Source organism: Lytechinus variegatus, chromosome 16 (assembly GCF_018143015.1).
Source record: "Lytechinus variegatus isolate NC3 chromosome 16, Lvar_3.0, whole genome shotgun sequence".
In the NCBI taxonomy this organism is placed as follows: Eukaryota; Metazoa; Echinodermata; class Echinoidea; order Temnopleuroida; family Toxopneustidae; genus Lytechinus; species Lytechinus variegatus.
This window is the reverse complement of record NC_054755.1, coordinates 4,921,629-4,943,702: the sequence shown is the minus strand read 5'-3', so window position 1 is coordinate 4,943,702 and position 22,074 is coordinate 4,921,629. Positions and strand designations below refer to the sequence as shown.

At 36.8% G+C, this 22,074-nt stretch overlaps 2 protein-coding genes across 2 annotated transcripts in view; both read left to right on the top strand.

Moving 5' to 3' along the window:
• Positions 1 to 7,778, top strand: part of LOC121429563 (dynein heavy chain 2, axonemal-like) — a 73,216-nt gene extending 65,438 nt beyond the window's left edge. The window contains exons 77-80 of the mRNA XM_041626645.1: positions 164 to 313; positions 643 to 819; positions 4,162 to 4,387; positions 5,091 to 7,778. Of these exons, the coding sequence (XP_041482579.1) occupies positions 164 to 313; positions 643 to 819; positions 4,162 to 4,387; positions 5,091 to 5,245 (708 nt within the window). The 3' untranslated portion in view covers positions 5,246 to 7,778. The remainder of the gene's footprint in view (positions 1 to 163; positions 314 to 642; positions 820 to 4,161; positions 4,388 to 5,090) is intronic.
• A 5,486-nt stretch (positions 7,779 to 13,264) lies between these two features.
• Positions 13,265 to 15,047, top strand: LOC121430306 (solute carrier family 35 member G1-like). Its single transcript, XM_041627585.1, has one exon. It carries the CDS (start codon positions 13,589 to 13,591, stop codon positions 14,696 to 14,698), a length of 1,110 nt encoding a protein of 369 aa, XP_041483519.1. The 5' UTR covers positions 13,265 to 13,588; the 3' UTR covers positions 14,699 to 15,047.
• The last annotated feature ends 7,027 nt before the right edge of the window (positions 15,048 to 22,074 follow it).

Below are 22,074 nucleotides of genomic sequence, written 5' to 3'. Positions count from 1 at the left end.
ATTAACAGCAAAAAACAGAAAAAGATGGGAGCTCTGTAAATGAATAGATGGATGAAAATGCTGTAGATGAAGCATTGTGCAAAGTAAGTTTTAAAGAAATACCTTATTCTAACCACATTTTGAATTCCTAGTCTAAGTCATCCCTATGATTTGTTTATTGTAGATCCAACGCTACAATGCCCTGCTTCAAGCCATCAGATCATCATTGATAGACCTAGAGAAGGGTATCAAGGGTCTGGTAGTGATGTCTAGTGACTTGGAAGAGATCTTCAACTGCATCTATGATGCCAGAGTACCCCCTCTGTGGGAGAAGGTAAGATATATTGCAGATCCAATCTTACAAATGCCGTACTGCAGGCCATCAGATCATCATTGATAGGACCCTTAAAAGGATATCAAAGAAATAGTGGTGATATCAAGTGCCTTAAAAGAGATCTCCAATGCATCTATGATACCAGAATACTGTTGGAGAAAGTAAGATATGTTATCACCAACATTTACATTATGATACTATTCATGGTACCTGTTAGGTTGCAGTGTATGCTAGGAAAAATTTTCCCTCGGAACATTTCTTTCATAAAACCTGTATCAGCTCACCACAACAGTTGTTTATTGTTCTTTTATTTGATTCATTTTTCCTAGGCATACCCATCCAACAAGCAGCTTGGGGCTTGGACCCGTGACCTACTGATGCGTGTAGATCAGTTTGAGAAGTGGGCCACTACCGCTCATCCACCGGTCATCTTCTGGATGTCTGGCTTCACCTTCCCCACCGGATTCTTGACCGCTGTCCTACAGACCTCGGCCAGACAGAACAATGTAAGTCTAAAGGGGCATACAGAGATGCCAACCAGTACGATTTTATCGTATTTAGTACGATAAAACAAGTAAAATACGACAGTACGATTTTGGCCATCAAAAATACGATTTCCCGACTTTCTGTCATAGTCCTGTCTTTGTCCCATGTGTTGTGTATGTATGCGCCCGCCCGTGAGTGAGCACTGAAGCCATATCATACATGTAATTTAAATATCTGAAAAGCCAAAATCAAGTAACTTTCAATTTACGATAAGCACAGTTTCAAATTGCCAAGTGCGTGTTTTTTTCAGTACCATAAAAAGTGAGCTACGTCCGTCTTTTTTTTCCTGTAATACATGTACGCGCGTGCTTCCAATGGCGGTGACAGTTTTTCCCAACTTCACCATGCGCAATTTCTAATGCACACATTTCCAGTCAGGATATCACAATACTGTGATATAGTAATTTGAATTGCACAGGAGATAAATCCTCGTTCACAACACAGGATATGCGAGTCTTGTATCCTCACAGTCGCCGACTTTGCTTGTCAAATCGGAGCCTTATTAATCCAAAGTCAATAGTTGTGAATTATAGCTTTTTAATTTCTTTCTTGGTGAGGGGTAAATATCAGACAATAAATCATCAAACAAGGCTCCATCTAAAAAAAAAAATAGGAGGACGCCGTGCACGCGAGTGTGGTACTTGGATGCTGTTAGCTAGCCAGTTTGAGCTCATATTCTCTGCCAGAGCTCTGGGTGAGAATTCTATCAGTAATGGCCTAAGTGATGGCGATTTTCTGTTTCAGATTGAGTTTAGACTTCATGTTAATTTTTGAAAACTGTAAAAAAACTTCATGATTTCTTCATTGTGATGAATATTTAAGTTATTAATGAATACATTTTGTCTCACCTGCGAAGCAGAGTGAGACCATAGGAGCCGCTTTTCCGACGGCGGCGGAGGCGGCGTCAACATCAAATCTTAACCTGAGGTTAAGTTTTTGAAATGACGTCATAACTTAGAAAATATATGGACCTAGGTAATAAAACTTGACCATAAGGTTAATCAAATATTACTAAACATCCTATTAGAGTTTCATCTCACATGACCAAGGTTAAAGGTCATTTAGGGTCAATGAACTTTGGCCGAATTGGGGATATCTGTTGAATTCCCATCATAACTTTGAAAGTTTATGGATCTGATTCATGAAACTTGGACATAATAGTAATCAAGCATCACTGAACATTTTGTGCAAGTTTCAGGTGTCATGATTAAGGTCAAAGGTCATTTAGGGTCAATGAACTTTGGCCGAATCAGGGGTATCTGTTGAATTACCATCATAACTTTGAAAGTTTATTGGTCTACATGTAGTTCATTAAACTTGGATATTAGAGGAATCAAGTATCTCTGAACATCCTGTGCGCGTTTCAGGTCACATGACCAAGGTCAAAGGTCAATGAACTTTGGCCGAATTGGGTGTATCTGTTGAATTACCATCATAACTTTGAAAGTTTATGGATCTGATTCATGAAACTTGTACATAAGAGTAATAAAGTATCACTAAACATCCTGTGCGAGTTTCAGGTCACATGATTAAGGGCAAAGGTCATGTAAGGTCAATGAACTTTGGCCATGTTGGGTTTTTTTGTTGAATAACCATCATATCTCTGTAGGTTTATTGGTCTAGTTCATAAAAAGTGGACAAAAGAGTAACCATGTCTTGTGCGAGTTAGAGTAGTATTCAAAGTCAGCACTGCTGCTATATTGAACCGCGTGATGCAGGTGAGACGGCCAGAGGCATTCCACTTGTTACAGAAAGGCATTTTCTGTGAAGATCTGCGTTTTCAAATAACTTGTGAAAAACTTAAGGTACATGAACCTACAATACATGTACATTTAAAAATTTACATGTAGCCTGTGGGCTGTGGCTATGTGCTGGAATTTGAATAGACTGAGTTAGATATTGATTTAATTTCTTCATTTCTTTAACATAATTTATATGCAATCCAAGTGCACCTCACAGTCACAATCATACACAAACACTCACCCACACCCGTGATTCTAACCATGAAAAAAAACCTTAAATTTTTTTTTGTAAATTTATTATTTGATCTGAATTCTCTCTTTTTTATATATTTATTTTATTCATTTATTTAGATTTTTTTCTTTTGGGGGGGTTCATTGTTTATGGTTCATTAAAGATGAAAAGTAAATATAAGCCCATGTAAAGGGGATGTGGAGTGAGGGTGTCAAAACACACTTAAACATTTAAATCTGATTTCTTAGTTGTTTGAATAAGCCTATTACTTAGCATGCTATTTCTGTACTAATTGAAAATTGCAGGAGCTGCGCTTACTATAAACAAATTTGGAGGGTGGTTCACAGTTATATTCTTTTTTTTTAATTCCCCCTTTTTCCAGAAAATTGCCCCCCGGTTCCTGTAAAACGCTCGCGAGCCGGGGGCAATTTTTTTTTTTAAATTGCCCCCGGCCTGCAGCTGCTTAATTCAAGGCTTGCACTGGTCATATTGAGTTTTTGTGAAAATCTGATTTTTCACTAAAAAATATGATTTTTGAGGATATTCAGTCTGATTTTTTGTGTCAAGAGGTTGGCATCTCTGGGCATATCATCAATTTTCATGTGACAAGTTGTTAGATCTGACAACTTTTCTTGATATTGTTTGGCTGAGAAGCGCAGTTCGTATGGTAACTGTTGGAAAAAACATACTTTGTCAGATATAACATTAGAGATGTCGTTACAGGAAAGGCTTCCTAGGTGTCGGTCAATCTCTCGGACAGATAACAGATGTGGCTGAGTCATGATCATTTGATCTATGCTCAAAGCTTTTACCCCAAGTCATTGCTACCTACCGTCTTAACTTAACCCTGCCACTGCCAAAAAGAAAGATAAAAAACCCAAGAATATCAGAACTTACAGGGAAAGGAGGAAGAGAATTATTTATCTTAATGGGGAGGGCTTTTTCTGTTGTTATTTATTGCATATTTGTATTGACCCTAAAGGTACTTTTCAAGTGCTCTTTTGCAACCTGGTCAAGTTCACATTCTAGGATGAACTGCCTTTAGCTCCTGTATATGTTATTCCTAGCATTTATCCTGGATAAATTTATTCCTTGAAAGACAGTGCATGTAACAGCTGCTCTGCTAAATATAGCCAGGGTAATTATACTACAGTAGTGTAGAGTGCTGAGAGACCTCTGATATAATGAGTATTAAGCACTTTATAGCCAAGTATAATTGTTAGTGTTATTATAAATGATGGAAGAAGTATGGGAAGTTTATGTATTTGGGTTACACAAAAATATTGACCACATCTTCATCTGTCTCTCTCTTTCACTTTCGCTCATAGATCTCTGTTGATTCCCTATCCTGGGAGTTTGTGGTTTCCACGGTGGATGACAACAACATCGTTGACCCTCCCAAGGATGGTGTGTGGATCAAGGGCTTGTTCCTGGAGGGAGCCGGCTGGGACAAGAAGAATGCCTGCCTTGTAGAAGCCAACCCCATGCAGCTGGTCTGCCCGATACCAACCATACACTTCAAACCGGTGGAGAACAAGAAGAAGAGCGGCAAAGGTAGGAGGATGCTTTAAGATCCTGGGTGGTGGTTCACAGGTTTCATGACATTCATTCAGGCGACATTTGCCCCTACTGAAAGTGTACACATTGAGCCAAACATAAACCCAATCTTTGGACCTTACCTAATCCATTAATTCTTATCCTCACATGATTCTAAATCAAAAAGCCTGTCACAACCCAATTCATCATCTTATATTTTTAGAGAAATTATGGTGGAGCAATTGCTGTGAAAGCAGATGTCTTGGTACTATTTCATGAAGCTGTTTGTGAGTTAAGACACTTAACACACAACTGATTTCCCAATATTCAGTTTGGAATCAAGATTCCCAATTATTTTTATTCATCTTTTGCAGATTGAAATGGAAGATTCAGTATTTTTCAAAATCTTAGCAAGGTCTGATACCACTACCCACTCAGTCAAATTCTCATTTGGTCTAATGCCCAGTTTGTATAATTTCCACTTTGTCTTACTATTTGTTTTCACTTTGTCATACGTGGTTCATAAAAAGTTCATCTAACCACACAGAATGAGTGGTTCTTGACTAAGTGGGTATAGCCTAACTAGAAATTAGGCAAAATTGTTCTGGGCTCAATGGTAATTAGACCAAATGGTTAGTAGACCACTTTGGTGTAGACCAAATATCATTTACTGTCTCTATTTCTTCCAAATCAAGTAACCTTTCTTGACTTTGTCCTACAGGTAACTATGCCTGTCCATGCTACTACTATCCAAACCGTACCGGGTCCACTGGGCGAGCGTCCTACGTGGTAGCTGTGGACCTGAAATCGGGGGCTTTCCAATCTGATCACTGGACCAAGAGAGGTACTGCTCTTCTCATGAGTTTGGACTACTAGTTTACAAGCTGGACTAGGTCATGGTATTGTAACTCTAACCTGATGATAAGTGTTTAAACTAGAGGTTGAATCCCTGGGTGAAATAAGGATATCATTGTAAACTAATGATACATGTTTTGAATACTATTTTCATATCTGGATAGGGTCATGTTTTCCTAACTTATGCCGGTGATAAGTTTTTGGACTGTAAGATTAAGATCTTTATAAGGTCATGCTATGGCAATAGTAAGGTGACGTAATAAGTCAATGAGATGTGTTTGGACTTCTTGTTTAAGATCTAGATGTTGATTAGATGAAGTGAGTTTTGATGAGGTTAAGAGATATGGACAAGGTCATCTCGTTTCTCCAATAATGTGATGAGAGAGTGTTACAATAAATTTCAGCTAAAATTAAGACTTTTCTTTTTAATGATATTCCATGTGTGGCTTGATGGCATTCAGGGTAAATGGAAAGTACAGAAGGATTTGGTGTAACTCAAAGAGCTCATACAATCACTATCTTTTTTTAAATGGATAGAGCTTAATGACCGTAAAGCTTCAGGAAAAGTACATACAGTTGAGGTCAGTTGTGACATATCATGATAGAAAATGTAATATAAATCATTGATTTGACATTATATATTTCTATGAAACAATGTTTGAAAATATAATTTTCTTCAAAGGAAATTTCACCTTAAATATACTTTAATCCCAACGGCATCCCAATTATGTGAAAGAGCTTAATACGATCTTTCATTTGATACCGAATTTGTCATGGTAGTATTTATATTTCTGAAAATAAAGTAATTTTTACAATGTTTGGCAAGCAAACAAATTTCACTGAATTCCGTGGGTGTATGTAAACTTCAGGTCTCAACTGTATGTACTCCATGATACCATAGTATGTGAGGCCAAACTAACACGTAAAGAGAAAAACAACATGAAACTTTGTGTGTACTTGACCTTTGGATAACTATTAAGTGTTTCTAGTGGCCTCAATAGAGCACATTGTTACTCTATCCATGGTTAAAACAGGCAGGGATTAGATAGAGTATTCAAACTGGAAATTAAAACTTTGCTCGCTGTTGTGGGATTGGTGGTCATCGGATGAGAAATCTCTTACTCCCCTGTATGCTGGCATGACATCATGTTTGCACTTTTACAAGGTCAAATTTAATTAAATTGAGTAATTCATTGTTTCTGTGTGGGAAAACGGATATTCCCTCATTTATGTTTGTCGAGAATGAGAGGATGTTTATTCACTTAATACTTGACACCTGTTGTCTAGCTACGTTGTGATGCTGGGGTCATATTCGTTATAAGAGTCTCCTATATATTCTTTGATTGCATTTCAGTCAAATTGTTTTATAATTCAGAGGGCAGTATGCATGAGTAAGTGGGAGGGAGGGGGGGGGGCTGTAAAGTATGTACATCCACCCCCCCCCCCATATGTATACAGGACCTACTCTTAGTAATGATTTGTTTCCACTTTGTGCTTCGTATGGAAAGTAAAAATTCTCATTGTCGTGGCTTGAGTTCTTGAAGTAAGGTATAATATGGGAATAGATGTACAAACAGGTTTATTAGTCTATGGAATCGCCAACATTGGATATTGATATTCGTTGAGTGTATCTATGGGTCATAAAACCAGACAAGGGTCTTGTGTGTAGATGAATTGAATTAGTCAGGGTTCAAAAAGGCATTGGGTCATATGATCCAGGACAGAGTAAACATACACTGTCAAAGATGTAAAGCTCAAAAGGATGCTTGATGTCAGCCATTTTCTCATTTAGGCAAATGATACTATTCTTACATTGTAGGTTTGCTGTTATATATGATAACCAGTCAGAACCTTTTGTGCCTTTTCATCCTTTTAGCTTCTGTTATGCTTTGGTTGAACCTACTTTTTAATAATCCTTGCATTTTCTCTTGGTAAATGCAAGGCATGAAAACTTTGAGCATGTGTTTCTTCAGTGTTATTTTGATATCGACAGTCGCTCAGATATCAATGAAGAATTTCATGAGTTCCTTTTTAATTGATTATTAATGCAACAAAGCATGTGCATAATTACATTTTTTTGCTGTAAGTTATGTTTCTCTACAGTATCTGTAAGTAACAAATGGCAAATAGTATTTTATTTCTCCTAGTATATTTTTCATTTATTCTGTGCATTAGAAATTCACAGAGAAAATAAGCTGGTAAAAATAATGACGATCCGTCCAAAGCGAATTAAATGATATGCATTTTCACCAAAGTGGTTCTTATCTTGATAATTCAGAAAAAATCTATTGTATTTAAATTATGTTATTATCTCCATCCAAAATGAATTCAGTTTTTTGTACAATAATTCATGTGTTTATTGTCAATTTGTGCTATATTTATTTCATGTGAATACAGAATCTTTCTATTTGTAAATAGAGTAATAAAATTACATGAAATGTATGATGTATCTGAAGATATTATACAGAGGTTTTTAAAGAAAGTTGATTTGAATTTGTATTCAATTTATTTTGTGATGACTTGTTTCCAATAAATAATTCACCTTGACATTGTATCTATTCTATTATTTCAAGTGAGTTTTTAATGATGTTAACTGAATTATTTTGAGAGCTATAATCGTTAAATAATGTAAAGGAACCAGGTTGGGGGGTGGGTAGGAGAGAAAGAGAGAGAGAGAGAAGTAGGCTAGCTAAAAGTGGAAGTGGTTAGTTTTGATAAAAAGATAAAAATCAAACATAATGTTAACAATTTCATTAAAATCGTAAAAGTAATACAACTTAAAAATTTTGCCTAATTTCACAGAACAGTTATATGCACATCATTGTCGATATCCAAACGAGTGTATCAGTGACTTCACACACACACTATTTCGTTTGCATATTATGAAATGATATCTGAAATGTCTTTTTCTCGCTCATAATGTTGATACCTCCCTGAAAATGTGGAATAGCCATCATAGCTTTTTGTGATTCAATCAAGAGCCTCTTGATTGTCAAATGTCAAAGCAAGAAAATCATCCAAGAAAAAAAGATTACTTTTTAATACTTCCCAGAACTATTTCTACTTTAATTCCATGCGCGAATGTAGACAAAATGAATCGTTCTCTGGCAAGAAATACACGAGTCCTTTAGCTGGGAGGCGAAAAATTGGGATAGAAAAGGGTGTGGCCAGGAAAACAAAGGGATAGGCAGTTTCATAAGTTTCACACGCAGAGCGCGGAAGCCAAGTATTTGAATGAAGAGAGAGAATACGTCTCGTTTAGGTTTTTATTTCTTTGAGAAGGAAAGGAAACCCCATAAAGCTATACCCTTTTACCCTTTTCTCACTTCCCTCCCCCCACACACACACACATTTTCTTTTTGGAATGGTGGCGACCGTCCCCGCCCACCCTCCTGGCTATACACGTCTATACTGATGGTGCCAGGTAAAAATGGCAGAGGTAATAATGGTAATTATTACCTCTGCCATTTTTACCTCTGCCATTTTTACCTCTGCCATTATTACCTCTGCCATTTTTACCTCTGCCATTATTACCTCTGCCATTTTTACACCGAGCCTATACTGATACATAACTATTTTTCTTCTCTAATTCCATGCGCGAATGTGTACAAAAGGAAGCGCATTAATGGCAAGAAATCGAGTCCTTTAGCTAGGAGGGGAAACTTTCGGGGTAAAATGGATGTGGAAAACAAAGGGAAAATAATATATATATATATATATATATATATATATATAAGGCAGTTTCATAAGTTTCCAGAGTGGAAGAAAAAAATGTATAAAGAGAGAGAAGATGTCTCCTATAGGTTTTTTTTATTCTTCTACCCTTAATTCTTCCGTTTTCTCACATCCCTTTTTCTTTTCTCGATCCTTCTCCTATTTTTTTTGACGGGGGTGGGGGTCGAGTTTGAGTTGACCGTCCCCATCCCCCTGGCTACGTGCCAACTAATGAATTTAATCATTATACAATGAATTGAAAGTGGACTCTAAATTGGAATCCACCCCCCCCCCAAAAAAAAAAAAAAGTTGTGGTCTGTGCTAAAAAGAAAACTGAGATAAGTAGAAATGTATAAGTTGAATAAAAAAAAGTTAAAAGTTTGAACAATATCGGGAAAACAACGAAAGTTATGAATTTGTAAAAGTGAACCAAATGAGACTTCATACCGAATTGATGATGTCATAGTGATGTAGGAAATTAATTCTCTTCCATCTATACTCCAATAAATAAAATGGCCAAAATGTCATTTATCTTCATAAGCCTTAGTTCAAATTATATTTTTCTTCCATGGAGGCATTATAACAAGGGGTCTCATTTTTTAACAACCGTAACTTCATTCAGTTATTGCTTGTCCGATTCCCGATTGCTCTAAAACTTTCACCATTCTGTTATCCCTCGATCTCTCACAGAAGATTGCTGTGGCGAATTCATTTGGTAAGGTTTAGGGGGTGTAAGAAAATTTGTAATCAACCGCAAATATTCTCTGTTGCAATTTTACAATTGATTCATCACTTTTAACAATATAGCAAATCAGACTATCCTAGTAGCAAATCAGACTATATCACTTTTAACAATAGCAAATCAGACTATATTCCTCGTTTCGGGAAGCAGATTAACAATCAATCGCAAATTTGCAATTAATTGCACGGCACATGCTTGATTTCGGGAACGAAAATTGACTTGCAATTGATTGCAAGTCACGGTCTTGCAACGCCCCAATATAGGGAGATGTGAGTTCATATGGATAGCCGATCGCGTTAAAATTCCAATCAGAAATTCGGGCTGCATGCCCGGGTACATGTCCCTCAGGGGGATGAAGCAATTCTAATTTGAGGAAAGGAAATCATAATCCCACCCCCCCCCCCAATAAACCATCAACTTTTCCCCAATATTTGTCATATAACACAATGAAATCAGCATATGTCCAATTTTGGTCAAGGATCACATTTTAGTCTGTATCCTCGTACACGTTGCATCTTATAACGCAGAGCATCACTTCACTTTAGATAGTCTAAACTCTGTAGGATACCATTCAATATTGTCTGGCACAAATTCAATAGCTCGTTCATCCGGGACTGAGTGTTCCTTCTTTGAAAAATTTACTTTATCTAGGACTAGTAGGTCGAGAAGTAATAGGGTCTTTGCAATCAGACTGTTTATTAAGATCGTACCATAAATTACCGCGCGAATTGGTACTCGTTTGATGCATACATGCAACCAACCATTGTGTTTGAAACCCTTGCCTTCTTCGGTACATCTTGTTAAAGCAGCACACGTAACGCTGTCGGCTCAGCAGCCTCAGCTGTGTTTACATTCATTGTTTACTTTCTCGAAACAATGCCGTGAATGTGTGTTAATTTTGTTTTAGAAGCTATAGGCCGAGAATAAAATGAACAATAATGTAGTATATGTAGTGATTGAATTAACAGACAGAAGAAGAGGGAAAAGCAAACTCGATGGGAAGGAAAGATATTGTACGAACGTTCTACGGAAAAATTAAGGACGAAACATAAATACATCGATACTATGGATTCACACAAGCTGATGCGGGGAGTTATTCGTGATATCCACTGTTATTTTCTGACTGTTTCGCGCGCTTGTGGCGAAGGAGATCTCGGTTATGTGTGATTTTAGCAATGACAAAATGGAGATGAAAAGAACAACTTATCATGCACACCGTCACCGACAGATGCAGATGACGGATATATCCCACACATTTCACAGCTGACGGGCTGCGCGTCCGTGATGGAGTTCTCCTGACATCTCACCCAGCGAATTCTAAAGATGAAGAAACGAATGATCGAAGGGAATGGATGCATTCCATTGTTTCTATTATGAAGTGATGCTTACGCATATACGATGAGAAGCTGGAAAAGCGCCAGATATGTACAATAATGGAAATACTGTGTTTTGGACTGTTCATCAAGTCAACTCAAATCCTCAAGACAAATTCGCTCTCCAAGGTATAACGTGAAGGGGTTAACCCCTATCTAAATATACGCCCGCGTGAAAATGACAATATATGGTTATCGTTCTACGTGCAATTCGTAGTCGGCTTGCGAGTCCACCCCAGAAAATTGTAGCTTTGAATAAATAGAGAAAATCAGACAAACATAATGCTGAAAATTTCATCAAAATCGGATAATAAGAAAGTTATGACGTTTTTAAGTTTAGCTTGATTTCCCCAAATAGTTATACATGTATGTCCCGGTCGGTATATGCAAATGAGAGAACTGATGATCGATCACTCACTATTTTCTTATATGAAATGTGACATATTCTAATTTCCGTCCCATAGTCCTGTAAAACAAAGTCTTATTTCTCCCTGAACATGTGGAATTACCATTGACTAACATTTTATGGATCAGTCAAGTTGGTCCTAATTGTCAAATCTGTAAAAACTGAAATATTGCATAATTCAAACAATAAAAAACAAAAGAAATAGTGAGTGAGGGACATCATCGATTCTCTCATTTGCATGTTACTACATAGTGCAAAAATAAATGTTTTGTGAAAAATAAGCGAAACTTTAAAATGTCGATCATAACTTTCTTATTTTAATCCGATTTTGATGAAATTTTCAGCATTGTGCTTGCCTGATTTTTCTCTATTGATTCAAACCAACATTTTATTGAGGTGGACTTGACCTTAAGAATTCCTGTTCAAAATGCAGCTGTTGGATGAGTGCATCTGATTTAGTACCGGACTTTGTCGTTTTATCGGCAAATGTCGTTTCAGTTAGCTCACAAGGGCAGTGCTCTGAAAAATATTTCTTTCCACATTTTTGTCATAATTAAATAGGTATAGGCCTATATATGGCCTACCTGTTCGAAGAATGACTGGGTTAACATTTTAATTTACCAATCTTCAATAAAACTTCAATAATGATTTTATTTTTTCTTTCTTTCTTGGAAATGTATATCGACATCGTCAAACATGTACGTTTTTAAAAAGACATTTAAAGAAAAGAGGAGACTGCTTATTTGCATGGCGTGTTTGGGATATCCATCTTTTATTGAAACTCATTCATGAAACACTTCTACGGTCGCGGGGGTCCTGTAGTTGATGTTGTTTGATTGTCTCCTTTATTCCTATAACGTCGCTGTCATATGACAGTCTTTAATACAATCTTCTGGTGGTAGTTCTCTAAAATATTACACATATATTTATTAAACGCCCACTCGTACCATATCATACCTTTGACCTGTTATGTTAGTGATACAGAATTTATATGTAGGACTTCTTAAACAACTGATAGTGACCCCTAGGCTATACTGGATTATCCATCGTTTAATACTAACTGTCTTATCTCTCTCTTTGAAATGTGTGTTAATCGATAAGGTAGAAATGTCACAAATTATACTGAACTTTGTGATGCCGCGAACCCCCCCCCCCCCCGGCCCCCCTCCATATTAGTACATGTAGTTTACTAAATTGAACGAATAGTGACGCAGCGGCAAAGTGGGTTGAAGAAGGAATTCAAACATTGTACTCGTTTGTTTTCGGAGGGTGGGGTGGAGACTGGAGGGGGAGGGATGTGTATTGTGATATTTACATGACCAGGCACATTTCCCCGTGTGTATGTTCCATGCCCCCCCCCCATCTGCTTATGTGATCTCTTCCTGAATACCTTTTTTTCTCCCTCTTCTCCCGAGCCCCCCCCCCTTTATATAATTATCTACGATTTATATCTTTTCTCTCCTCGCCTCCACATCTCTCGGCCAATTCTTTCGTCCAACAAAATTGTTATTGGTGGGCAGTATACTAAGTTTTGGATGAGAGTCAGTATAATACCTCGGTCGCATTTGCTCTACGGCGAGTCGAAAACAGCCATTAACTCTTTTTTGTACCAGCTAGATGTTTGAATAAAATATGAATAAAACGGTTGTTTTCGACTTGCCGTATGGATGTCGTAGAGCAAAGGTATAAGAGAATAGCATTAAATAGACCATGATCTCAAACTTCCTTTTATTTTTATTTCTATTTCGTCCTCCTAACAGAAAATTGGCAAATAGTGAACACAAATACGATTCAGATGGATGGTTTTGATGCCAGCTTCAATCTTTCTTCGGACGCGGTGCATAACAGTTTTCATGAAAGGAGGTTTGGATTACCTAAGTGCACTGCACACCTCACTGAATCAGTTTAGTTCATTAACCTGGAAGGAGGCCAACCTACCAAAATAGTGAGAGGGATCCTTCACCCCCGCCTTCACCTTAACTCAAGAGTGCTCCGTGAGTGTGCACTGAAATGCAACAGCAGGAACTTTCGTCTCCTCATCGAAGGGACTGGGCCAAATATTATTTCTTCTGATAGCAAAGTAGTTTGTGCAAGAAGTTGGCAATCGGATTTCTGTCTCGAGTTACACGATGATGGCGAGAATGGAAGTCAAAGAAAAGAACGACGTGGAAAGTCCGTCCTCCCGCCATTATGAGCTGGAGGAAAAGGATTTACCAACAGCGAAGCCACTGATTCAATCTTCAGAGAAAAATCGTCTTTCCGAGACAGAAGGCATCGAGGCAGATACATTGGTGTCTACTTGTTCACGATTATGTAAAACCATTGCAAGACACAAAGGACTCATCTGGGCATTTTTCTCTGCTTTAGCAGCTTCCTTGACATCACTGGTCTTTAAACTGCTATCAGGTCGTGTCTCAATAAACCAGATTGTTGCCTTCCGGTCTGGGTTTTTCATCCTGATGGCGATACCAGCTCTAGTCTGGCATAAAATCTCATTGAACATGCCTGTCAAGATCTGGATGATTTTGTCCTTACGTGGTTTCATTGGAGCTGTGAGCACGACCTGCTATTTTTACGCCTATCAATATCTGGACATCTCCACGGCCAAGGCCGTCACGTACAGCTCTCCTTTATTTACAGCATTATTCGCATGTTTATGTGTCAAAGAGAGATGCAATGTTCCAACGGTATTCTTCTCCTTAACCACAATAGTCGCTGTCGTACTTGTGGTGCAGCCATCGTTTATTTTCGGCCGAGGGGGTGTCTCACCGATTGGAACCGTTATCGCTTTAGGCGCGTCGAATGCCATAGCCTTCTCCCTCATCCTTCTCCGGCTGCTCGGAAGATACAAGATCCATGCCCAGGTCGTTATTTTGGTGTTCGGATGCGTTGGCGTAGTGGTATCACCCATCATGACAAGCGCCCTCAACGAGTGGTCCAACCCTCACTGTGGGACTGATCGTCTTCTTGTTCTCTGTATTTGTATCCTGAGCTATTCTGAGTGGATGATGGTGACAGTTGCGTTGCAAACCGACAAGGCAGCCTACGTGGCAGTCATAAGAGCAAGTGACGTCTTCATGACGTTTGCCTTTGACATGATATTCTTTGGTTTATCACCGAATGTCTTGACGATCGTTGGAGCCCTTGGTGTGGTGGCGAGCTCATTGGGAATGACGTTGTATGCCCATTTCACATACAAAAACGAAGAAGTTGATCATGAGAGTAATAGCACCATGTAAATTAAAATTCATCTTCGAGATACAGCTGTATAATCTCTAAACTCTTTCTTCCTATCCTGACAAGTGTCGAGAATCTTGCCTTTAAAGTTTAAATATTATTCATTACGCGCAAACGCTGCTCAGAAAAGCGTCCTCATCTACTTGTCCTCTATGAGAGACAGATTCAGAACCCTCCAAACTCTTATGTTCAAAATTGCACACTATGAAGGGCATTTCATAAAACTGCAAAATGATTTATGCAAAATGTAAATATATGCAATGCAGAATGCGATGCAAATATTTATGGCTCTATTACCCATTAACGTCTGTCCATCTGACAAGTACAAGTAAACCAAGGTTTTCTTCCTTAAAAAAAAAATCATGAATCAATACGGGGGAAATAGGTCTATCTATTCAACTGTCCAATTTTGCTGGTCTATCATGTCTATTTTCTCATTGAGATGACTTAGTAATCATACAGGCAATGGTCCAAACAGAACAGTGCATTGCCTACATACTTACCCGAAATTGTTTATCACATGTCAGTTAGAATTATGTGACTTAACCTAAGTGAGCTGGAAAACAAAATTATTTTGATTTGTAGAACGCACAGCCATGGTACACGCGCGCTCTATCACTGTTTTTATTATTATTATTTGATTTTCCATAACTATGATTAATTCTGTTGCAATGACTTGGTTCTAAATCTCTATTTCATAACTTCATAATGAAAATCAAATCTGAATTATATTTTCGACCTTTTTGTTGTATGATTTTAAGTTTAAAACAGGTTCCCCCCCCCCCATACACAATTATCAGAATACTGTGCTAGTATTATCTACTGTTATCTCATTATGACTCAATCAACCAACTATTTCTCATTTATATGTGAATAATTTTTTAAGTGTATACCCAATCTTCAAATGTTAATGATATTCAATGTAAACATTACAAAATTAGTCTTCGGACTACAGCATTGCATTCTGTTTTATATCTAATAAACCGAATTGAATTGAATGTTCTAAAACCATCCGTAAAATGGCTCTTTTTTATGACTGGTCAAAATAGACATTTTCTTTTAAATAAAAACCTTTAAACAAGACTAACAACTTATTGAAATAATAAAGGATTTCTAATGGCTTCAAAATCCAGACGAATTATGGGAAAACACAGTAATACAACTTGATAAATATACCACTTTACTCGAATTTTTGCTTCGATTCCCGTAAAAGTGTCATTCCTGATTTATTTGTCCGCTAAACACCCTTAAGTTCTCAAAAGAATCACGCCTCAGCCAGCAAAAACTCCCCCTTTTTATGCGTTTTCTGCTCGTTCGCGTGTGATACAGCAACCAGCCCCCCCCCCTTGCGAGAAAATTTCCTCATGATTTTATTTGGCGATCATATGATAATTATGTGTTTTTATTCAATAATATACAGTAGGTATATTCAAAATGCATATATTTATAATGTGTGTTATTAAAACTTGATGATAATTCAAGAAGATGTCTCCTGATTTTTAATTGAATAGTTAGATAGGGTGAACGTTGTATCAATTCCAGACCATGTCTTCCCGTAGGATGAGGGGGTGGGGTGTCGTTCTTTTCCCTTTTCTTTATGAAGAAGTCCACGACACTCCATGCGTATCGATGATCATGTGTATAGTCAGTGAAAGCCAGAAGAGAGGGAAAGGGTGCGTGTGTGGGGGTGCATGTATATGCGCGTGAGGGTTAGAGAGAGAGGAGAGGGGTATTTGGAGGGAGGTGGTGGCTGAAAAAGCTCGTAAGGGGGAAAAGGTGAATTATTTTTCTTCATGCATCCATTCCGTTCAATTGTTCGTGTGAATTCTAATTATTCAATTGTTTGCTTAGAAAGGTCATATAACATTGATGGCCAAAGTTGTTTAGTCGGCGTGCTTTGATTAATTTGATAAATCGTTATTTACATTTTCTACTTGAAATTATTCATAGATAACAATAGGACTATTCAAAGTTTATATTTGTAGAGAAGTCAGTAAATCGATGTTTACATTGAAGACGTTAAAATTACAGTTAAAGGCCAAGTCCACTCCAGAAAAATGTTGAGTTGAACGAAATAATAGAGAAAAATCGAACAAGCTAAACGCTGAAAATTTCATCAAAATCGGATGTAAAATAAGAAAGTTATGACACTTTAAAGTTTTGCTTATTTTTCACAAAACAGTGATATGCACAACTCAAAAGAGAAAGTTGATGATGTCCCTCACTCGCTATTTCTATTGTTTTTTATTGTTTGAATTATACAATATTTCATTTTTATAGATTTGAAAAAAGGACCAGGCAATTTGACTGAATCACATAGTGTCAAAAATTGCTCATCCCACATGTTCAGGGATAAATTAATCGTTGTTTCACATGACAATGAGGAGAAAAATAGAATATTTCCTATTTCATATAATAAAATACAAAAGAAAATGTGAGTGGATGACGTCATCAGTCTCCTCATTTGCATACCCACCAGGATGTGCATATAACTATTTTGTGAAATTAAGCTAAACTTGTCATAAAAAAATGTCATAACTTCCTTATTTTGCATCCGATTTTGATGAAATTTTCAGTGTTATGTTTGTTGGATCTTTCTGTTTTTATTCAAATAATTAATCGTTGTTTCACATGACAATGAGGAGAAAAATAGAATATTTCTTATTTCATATGATAAAATACAAAAGAAAATGTGAGTGGATGACGTCATCAGTCACCTCATTTGCATACCCACCAGGATGTGCATATAACTATTTTGTGAAATTAAGCTAAACTTGTCATAAAAAAATGTCATAAATTCCTTATTTTGCATCCGATTTTGATGAAATTTTCAGTGTTATGTTTGTTGGATCTTTCTCTTTTTATTCAAATCATTTTTTGGGGGGTGGACTTGTCCGTTAACAATGTCAAGTTCAGTAGGGCCATATAGAACCGTTTTACACACTTGCACTCAGTTTGTGTTTGTTCCTAATAATAACTTCACAGCCGTTTTCTATGTATATTAAACGCAGAGCAGTGACGGATCCAGGAGGGAGCACACCCGCCCCCCCCCCACCACCCCCTTGAGAGACACAACGCATATTTTAGGCAAAAATGACATGCACACGCAAGTGAGAACCTTAGTTTTTATTGCTTTTTTTTCTTGTCATTTTTTCCAGGAAGAAAATGAACCTCGATTTGGGTTCGTTGAGACCTTTAAGAAAAAAATCCTAGGAAAAAGTGACCACGATTTGGATTGTTAATGAAGACCTTTTTTCATGTCAAATTAGTCCTGGAACAAAATGACTTCGATAAGGGTTGTTAATGAAGACTGAAATGTATTGTATTTGCTTGTCAATTTTTTTTCCTGCACAATTCCCCCCCCCCCTTGGAAAATCATGTACGGCCCCGATCACAAAGAATCTTTTGTCAAAAGCCATTCATAAGAAAACAACTTTTGCCGAAAATAGGAGAATCAAAACAAAAGTGCTTTTCCCTGGACTCTGGACAAATTATTATTGTTTTGCTTTTTTTTGTTGCATTTTTTCGGTCCACCAACTGTCGACAATGACCTCTAATCAGTCAATGATGATTTGACGGGCATTTTCAAGAGATTCGAATCTCAACGTTCCCAGAAAGGTTCCATGACATTTGCTACACGTATTAGGCCACTAAACCTAAACTCTAACCTCCAAAACTAAATAAACCATAATAATTTTCTTTACATTTTTCTGAACCAAAAACTCTATTACAATCCTAACTATAATCATTTGTCTGCTGAGATATCAAGACCGCAGCAAATGTCGTGTCACCGCCCACTCTTAAAATGTTGGTAACATACTTTCCACAATTGGCTTAAACAAAAATATCCAACTCTGTGTAGTGTTCAAACAATACTGTGTAGTTTTCACCCAAAGTAAACAATATTGGTTTAAAACTACCCAGAACTGGATAAAGTGTTAACCAATTGTTGTGTGGCCAGTGCGTTGCCCAACATTTTTAAGAGTGCAGACAGCGTCTGCGAAAATAATGAGGGTGAGTGAATCCTTAAAGGACAAGTCCACCCCAACCAAAAGAGAAAAATCCAACAAACATAACACTGAAAATTTCATCCAAATCTGATGTATAATAAGAAAGTTATGATATTTTAAAGTTTTGCTTAATTTCACAAAATAGTTATATGCACATCCTGGTGGGTATGCAAATGAGGAGACTAATATCGTCATCCACTCACTATTTTTTGTGTATTTTATTATATGAAATAGGGAATATTCTATTTTTTACTCATTGTCAAGTGAAACGATTAATTCCTCCCTGAACATGTGGAATGAGCATCGTTTAATACTATATGATTCAGTCAAGTTGGTCCTCATTGTCAAATCTATAAAAATGAAATATTGTATAATTCAAACAATAAAAAATAGAAGAAATAGTGAGTGAGGGACATCATCAACTTTCTCATTTGAGTTGTGCATATAACTGTTTTGTGAAAAATAAGCAAAACTTTAAAGTGTCATAACTTTCTTATTTTACATCCGATTTTTGATGAAATTTTCAGCATTTTGCTAGTTTGATTTTTCTCTATTTATTCAAAGCAACATTTTTATAGCGTGGACTTTTAAGAGTGAGCACAGCGAAAAAGCTGTTCGTATTGGCCATGGTTGTGCCACGTAAGTGGTGGAGGGGGAGGGGTGCAAGGGCGACCTTCCTCCCCCCCCCTCTCTCTCACTCTTTCCCTCTCTCACACACACACTCTCTCCAATATATATATATATATTCTCAAATCGACACAACTCATTTACCACTCTGGACACAGCAAAATTTGTGCAAAGTTTACTTTTATTGAAAGTGCGAGAGAAAATAGATGTCATAATGAAAGACAAAGGCAGTAGGCTAAAATACCAGTTTATTCTTATCATATCTCTGGTAATATTTTGAATCTATAAACCTATTCTGACTTCAGTATCCTTTTGATCCATATTGTGTAGTTTTTGTTTAAATAGATATTAACTATTTACTTTCATGATGATGGTTTAATTTTCAACATAATTTGCCGACTTGACACTTAGTTGCACCCATTTCATGCATGTTCTCTGAACCAAACATGGTCTGATTAAGAGTCCACCCCTAACGACAAAAAATCAGATAAAACTCTTGATTGATTTCATATCCGTTAATAAGTATTGATTTTAATTGAACATTACTGGTAGTGGTAGGGAGGTCTTTTGAAAAACACTCTTTATTAAGTCCAGCCCATTTTTAAAGGGATCTTAGCTTTTCCCTGTAGAAGGATATCACTTTAATATGAGCGTGAGAGGGGGAGAAAACTCCATATTTCAGGACCCTGTCACTTACATATTTTTAACATTTTCTTTCATGCAATCATATTTTTTTTGCATGTGTGTGTGTATTTTAGTTTTGTCAGACGTGTATCAATCAGATATGATTATTTACGTCTGGACCGACCTTTAACGTCACCATCCGAAAGACGTGACCAGGGCTCGAACCTCTGCATCAATTTGTAACTTCCCCACAGCTTGGATTACAGGCGCACGCCACAACGCCCAGTTTTTTGTATGGTTATTTTGAATAAAATATAGTGAGCTTTAATGAAAACTTTCGGTATGCAATATTCGTTATTCATATTTTTAACAGATAGTCATATGAATATACCGCTGTTCGTGAGATAATCACCACATTGGTTGTTCTAAATCTTATGTATTTGTATTTGTTATGCTACACCTGGTGATTAAAATCTATCAAGTTACTTATGAAATGGCAAAGTCACTTTCTATCTTAAGATATGCTAAGAAACAATCACTTCAAAGATATCTAAGCGTGAATTTGTATGACGTTTTGGCAACGAATTGCTCCGAGGGTCTGTCATTCTATAATTCGATTACTTTTGTGTCTTTATCTCACGATGTTCAAAACGGAAACATATAGAGCTAGAAACACAGAATTTAAATATTTCAACTTTAGATCCTCAACCTCTTTTCAAATTCCGGTTTCAAAGAAAAAAAAATCATGGGGAACCAGTCCATGTTCACGCGGGGCCAACCCTGTGGAATTCTCTTCCACTAGAGTTTGAAAACCCAGACTTCAATTCAGCAACCACTTTCAGTGGAAGCCTGAGCACATATTTGTATCAGAGCGCTTTTTGACAAACGCTTTTTAATTCATTTCAATTTTTTGAACCTATGCGGCTTTGAGCACACAGATGGAAAGTGAGCCAAGATCTAGTATATTATCATTATCATTATTGTGCAACACAATTAAATAGAAACATAACAGAAACCCTTAAGTAATATCTGATGAACAATAAAAAAAATATCAGAATTAACCACGCAACACGGTAAACATGATATAATAAAATAGGATGGAATGCAAAGCCTTGTATTTTTGTCAAATATCGAGGATGAATTCAGTATATTTACAGATTAAAATTAGTTACAATATCGCTTTGTTTTACGTGGGCACGTAGCCTGCATGGGGATCAAGGCGGCAGCTTCTATATTTTGTTCAAGTAGTCTAAACTCCGACAAACAAGAAGAGGCAAAATGGAAAGAGAGGGAAAAAAGGAAGTAGAGTATATTACCGTAGGGCCTCATCAGCAAAAATATACTTTTTAGTTCATGGCTCATTATTTTGTATAGCCTTCACCTTTTTTTAATTGTAAACGATTTTGCTGTTGATATTTAATGTTACCGAATGATTTTTTTTATCGAAGTATGAAAGTGTGGGCTGGTTGGTATAGAGAGAGAGGATAAGACGTCACTTTCAGGCTATCTTGTATTAAAGGGACAAAAATGTGGAAAATAATTAAGATACTATACAAGCAATGCAGCAAAGCTGATTACCATGCATGGCAAGTTTTGAATTTGTAAATTGAATTTACAAGCTAAAGATCTGGCGCTGTTTTAATGGTTACTATAATTTTTTTTTGGGGGGGGGCAAGCTCGCCGCACCCTGTGAATTTATAGCCATGCGTAAGTGCATTTTTTCTCTCATAATTATCAATTATTTTCCTTTTGAAATTGAAGATATTTGTGGGAGAGATATTCGAAAATGCATACTTTACTACTGAACCTCAAAAAATTATCTCTAAGCCTTTAAATTACGTTCTTTGTATAAAGAAAACTAATATATATCAGCTAAATCTAATAAATCATTTGAAATCTTGCAATAATAAATGTTATGCTATTTACATATTATAAAGATGACGATAATCTGAAATAGCCACACTAGGTAAGGCACAAAGATGAAAATTATTAGATAAAATCTAGTCGATATAATGTACATATACATATGATATAAGTAAATTGAGAAACGAGGATTCGTTATTCCGGTCTGTACATAATGCCTCATATAAATATGTTCAGGAATTTCTAAACCAAGA

Bases quoted from the DNA above. Each gene is read 5' to 3' on its own strand.
- LOC121430306 (XM_041627585.1), top strand. From the start codon at position 13,589: ATGATGGCGAGAATGGAAGTCAAAGAAAAGAACGACGTGGAAAGTCCG.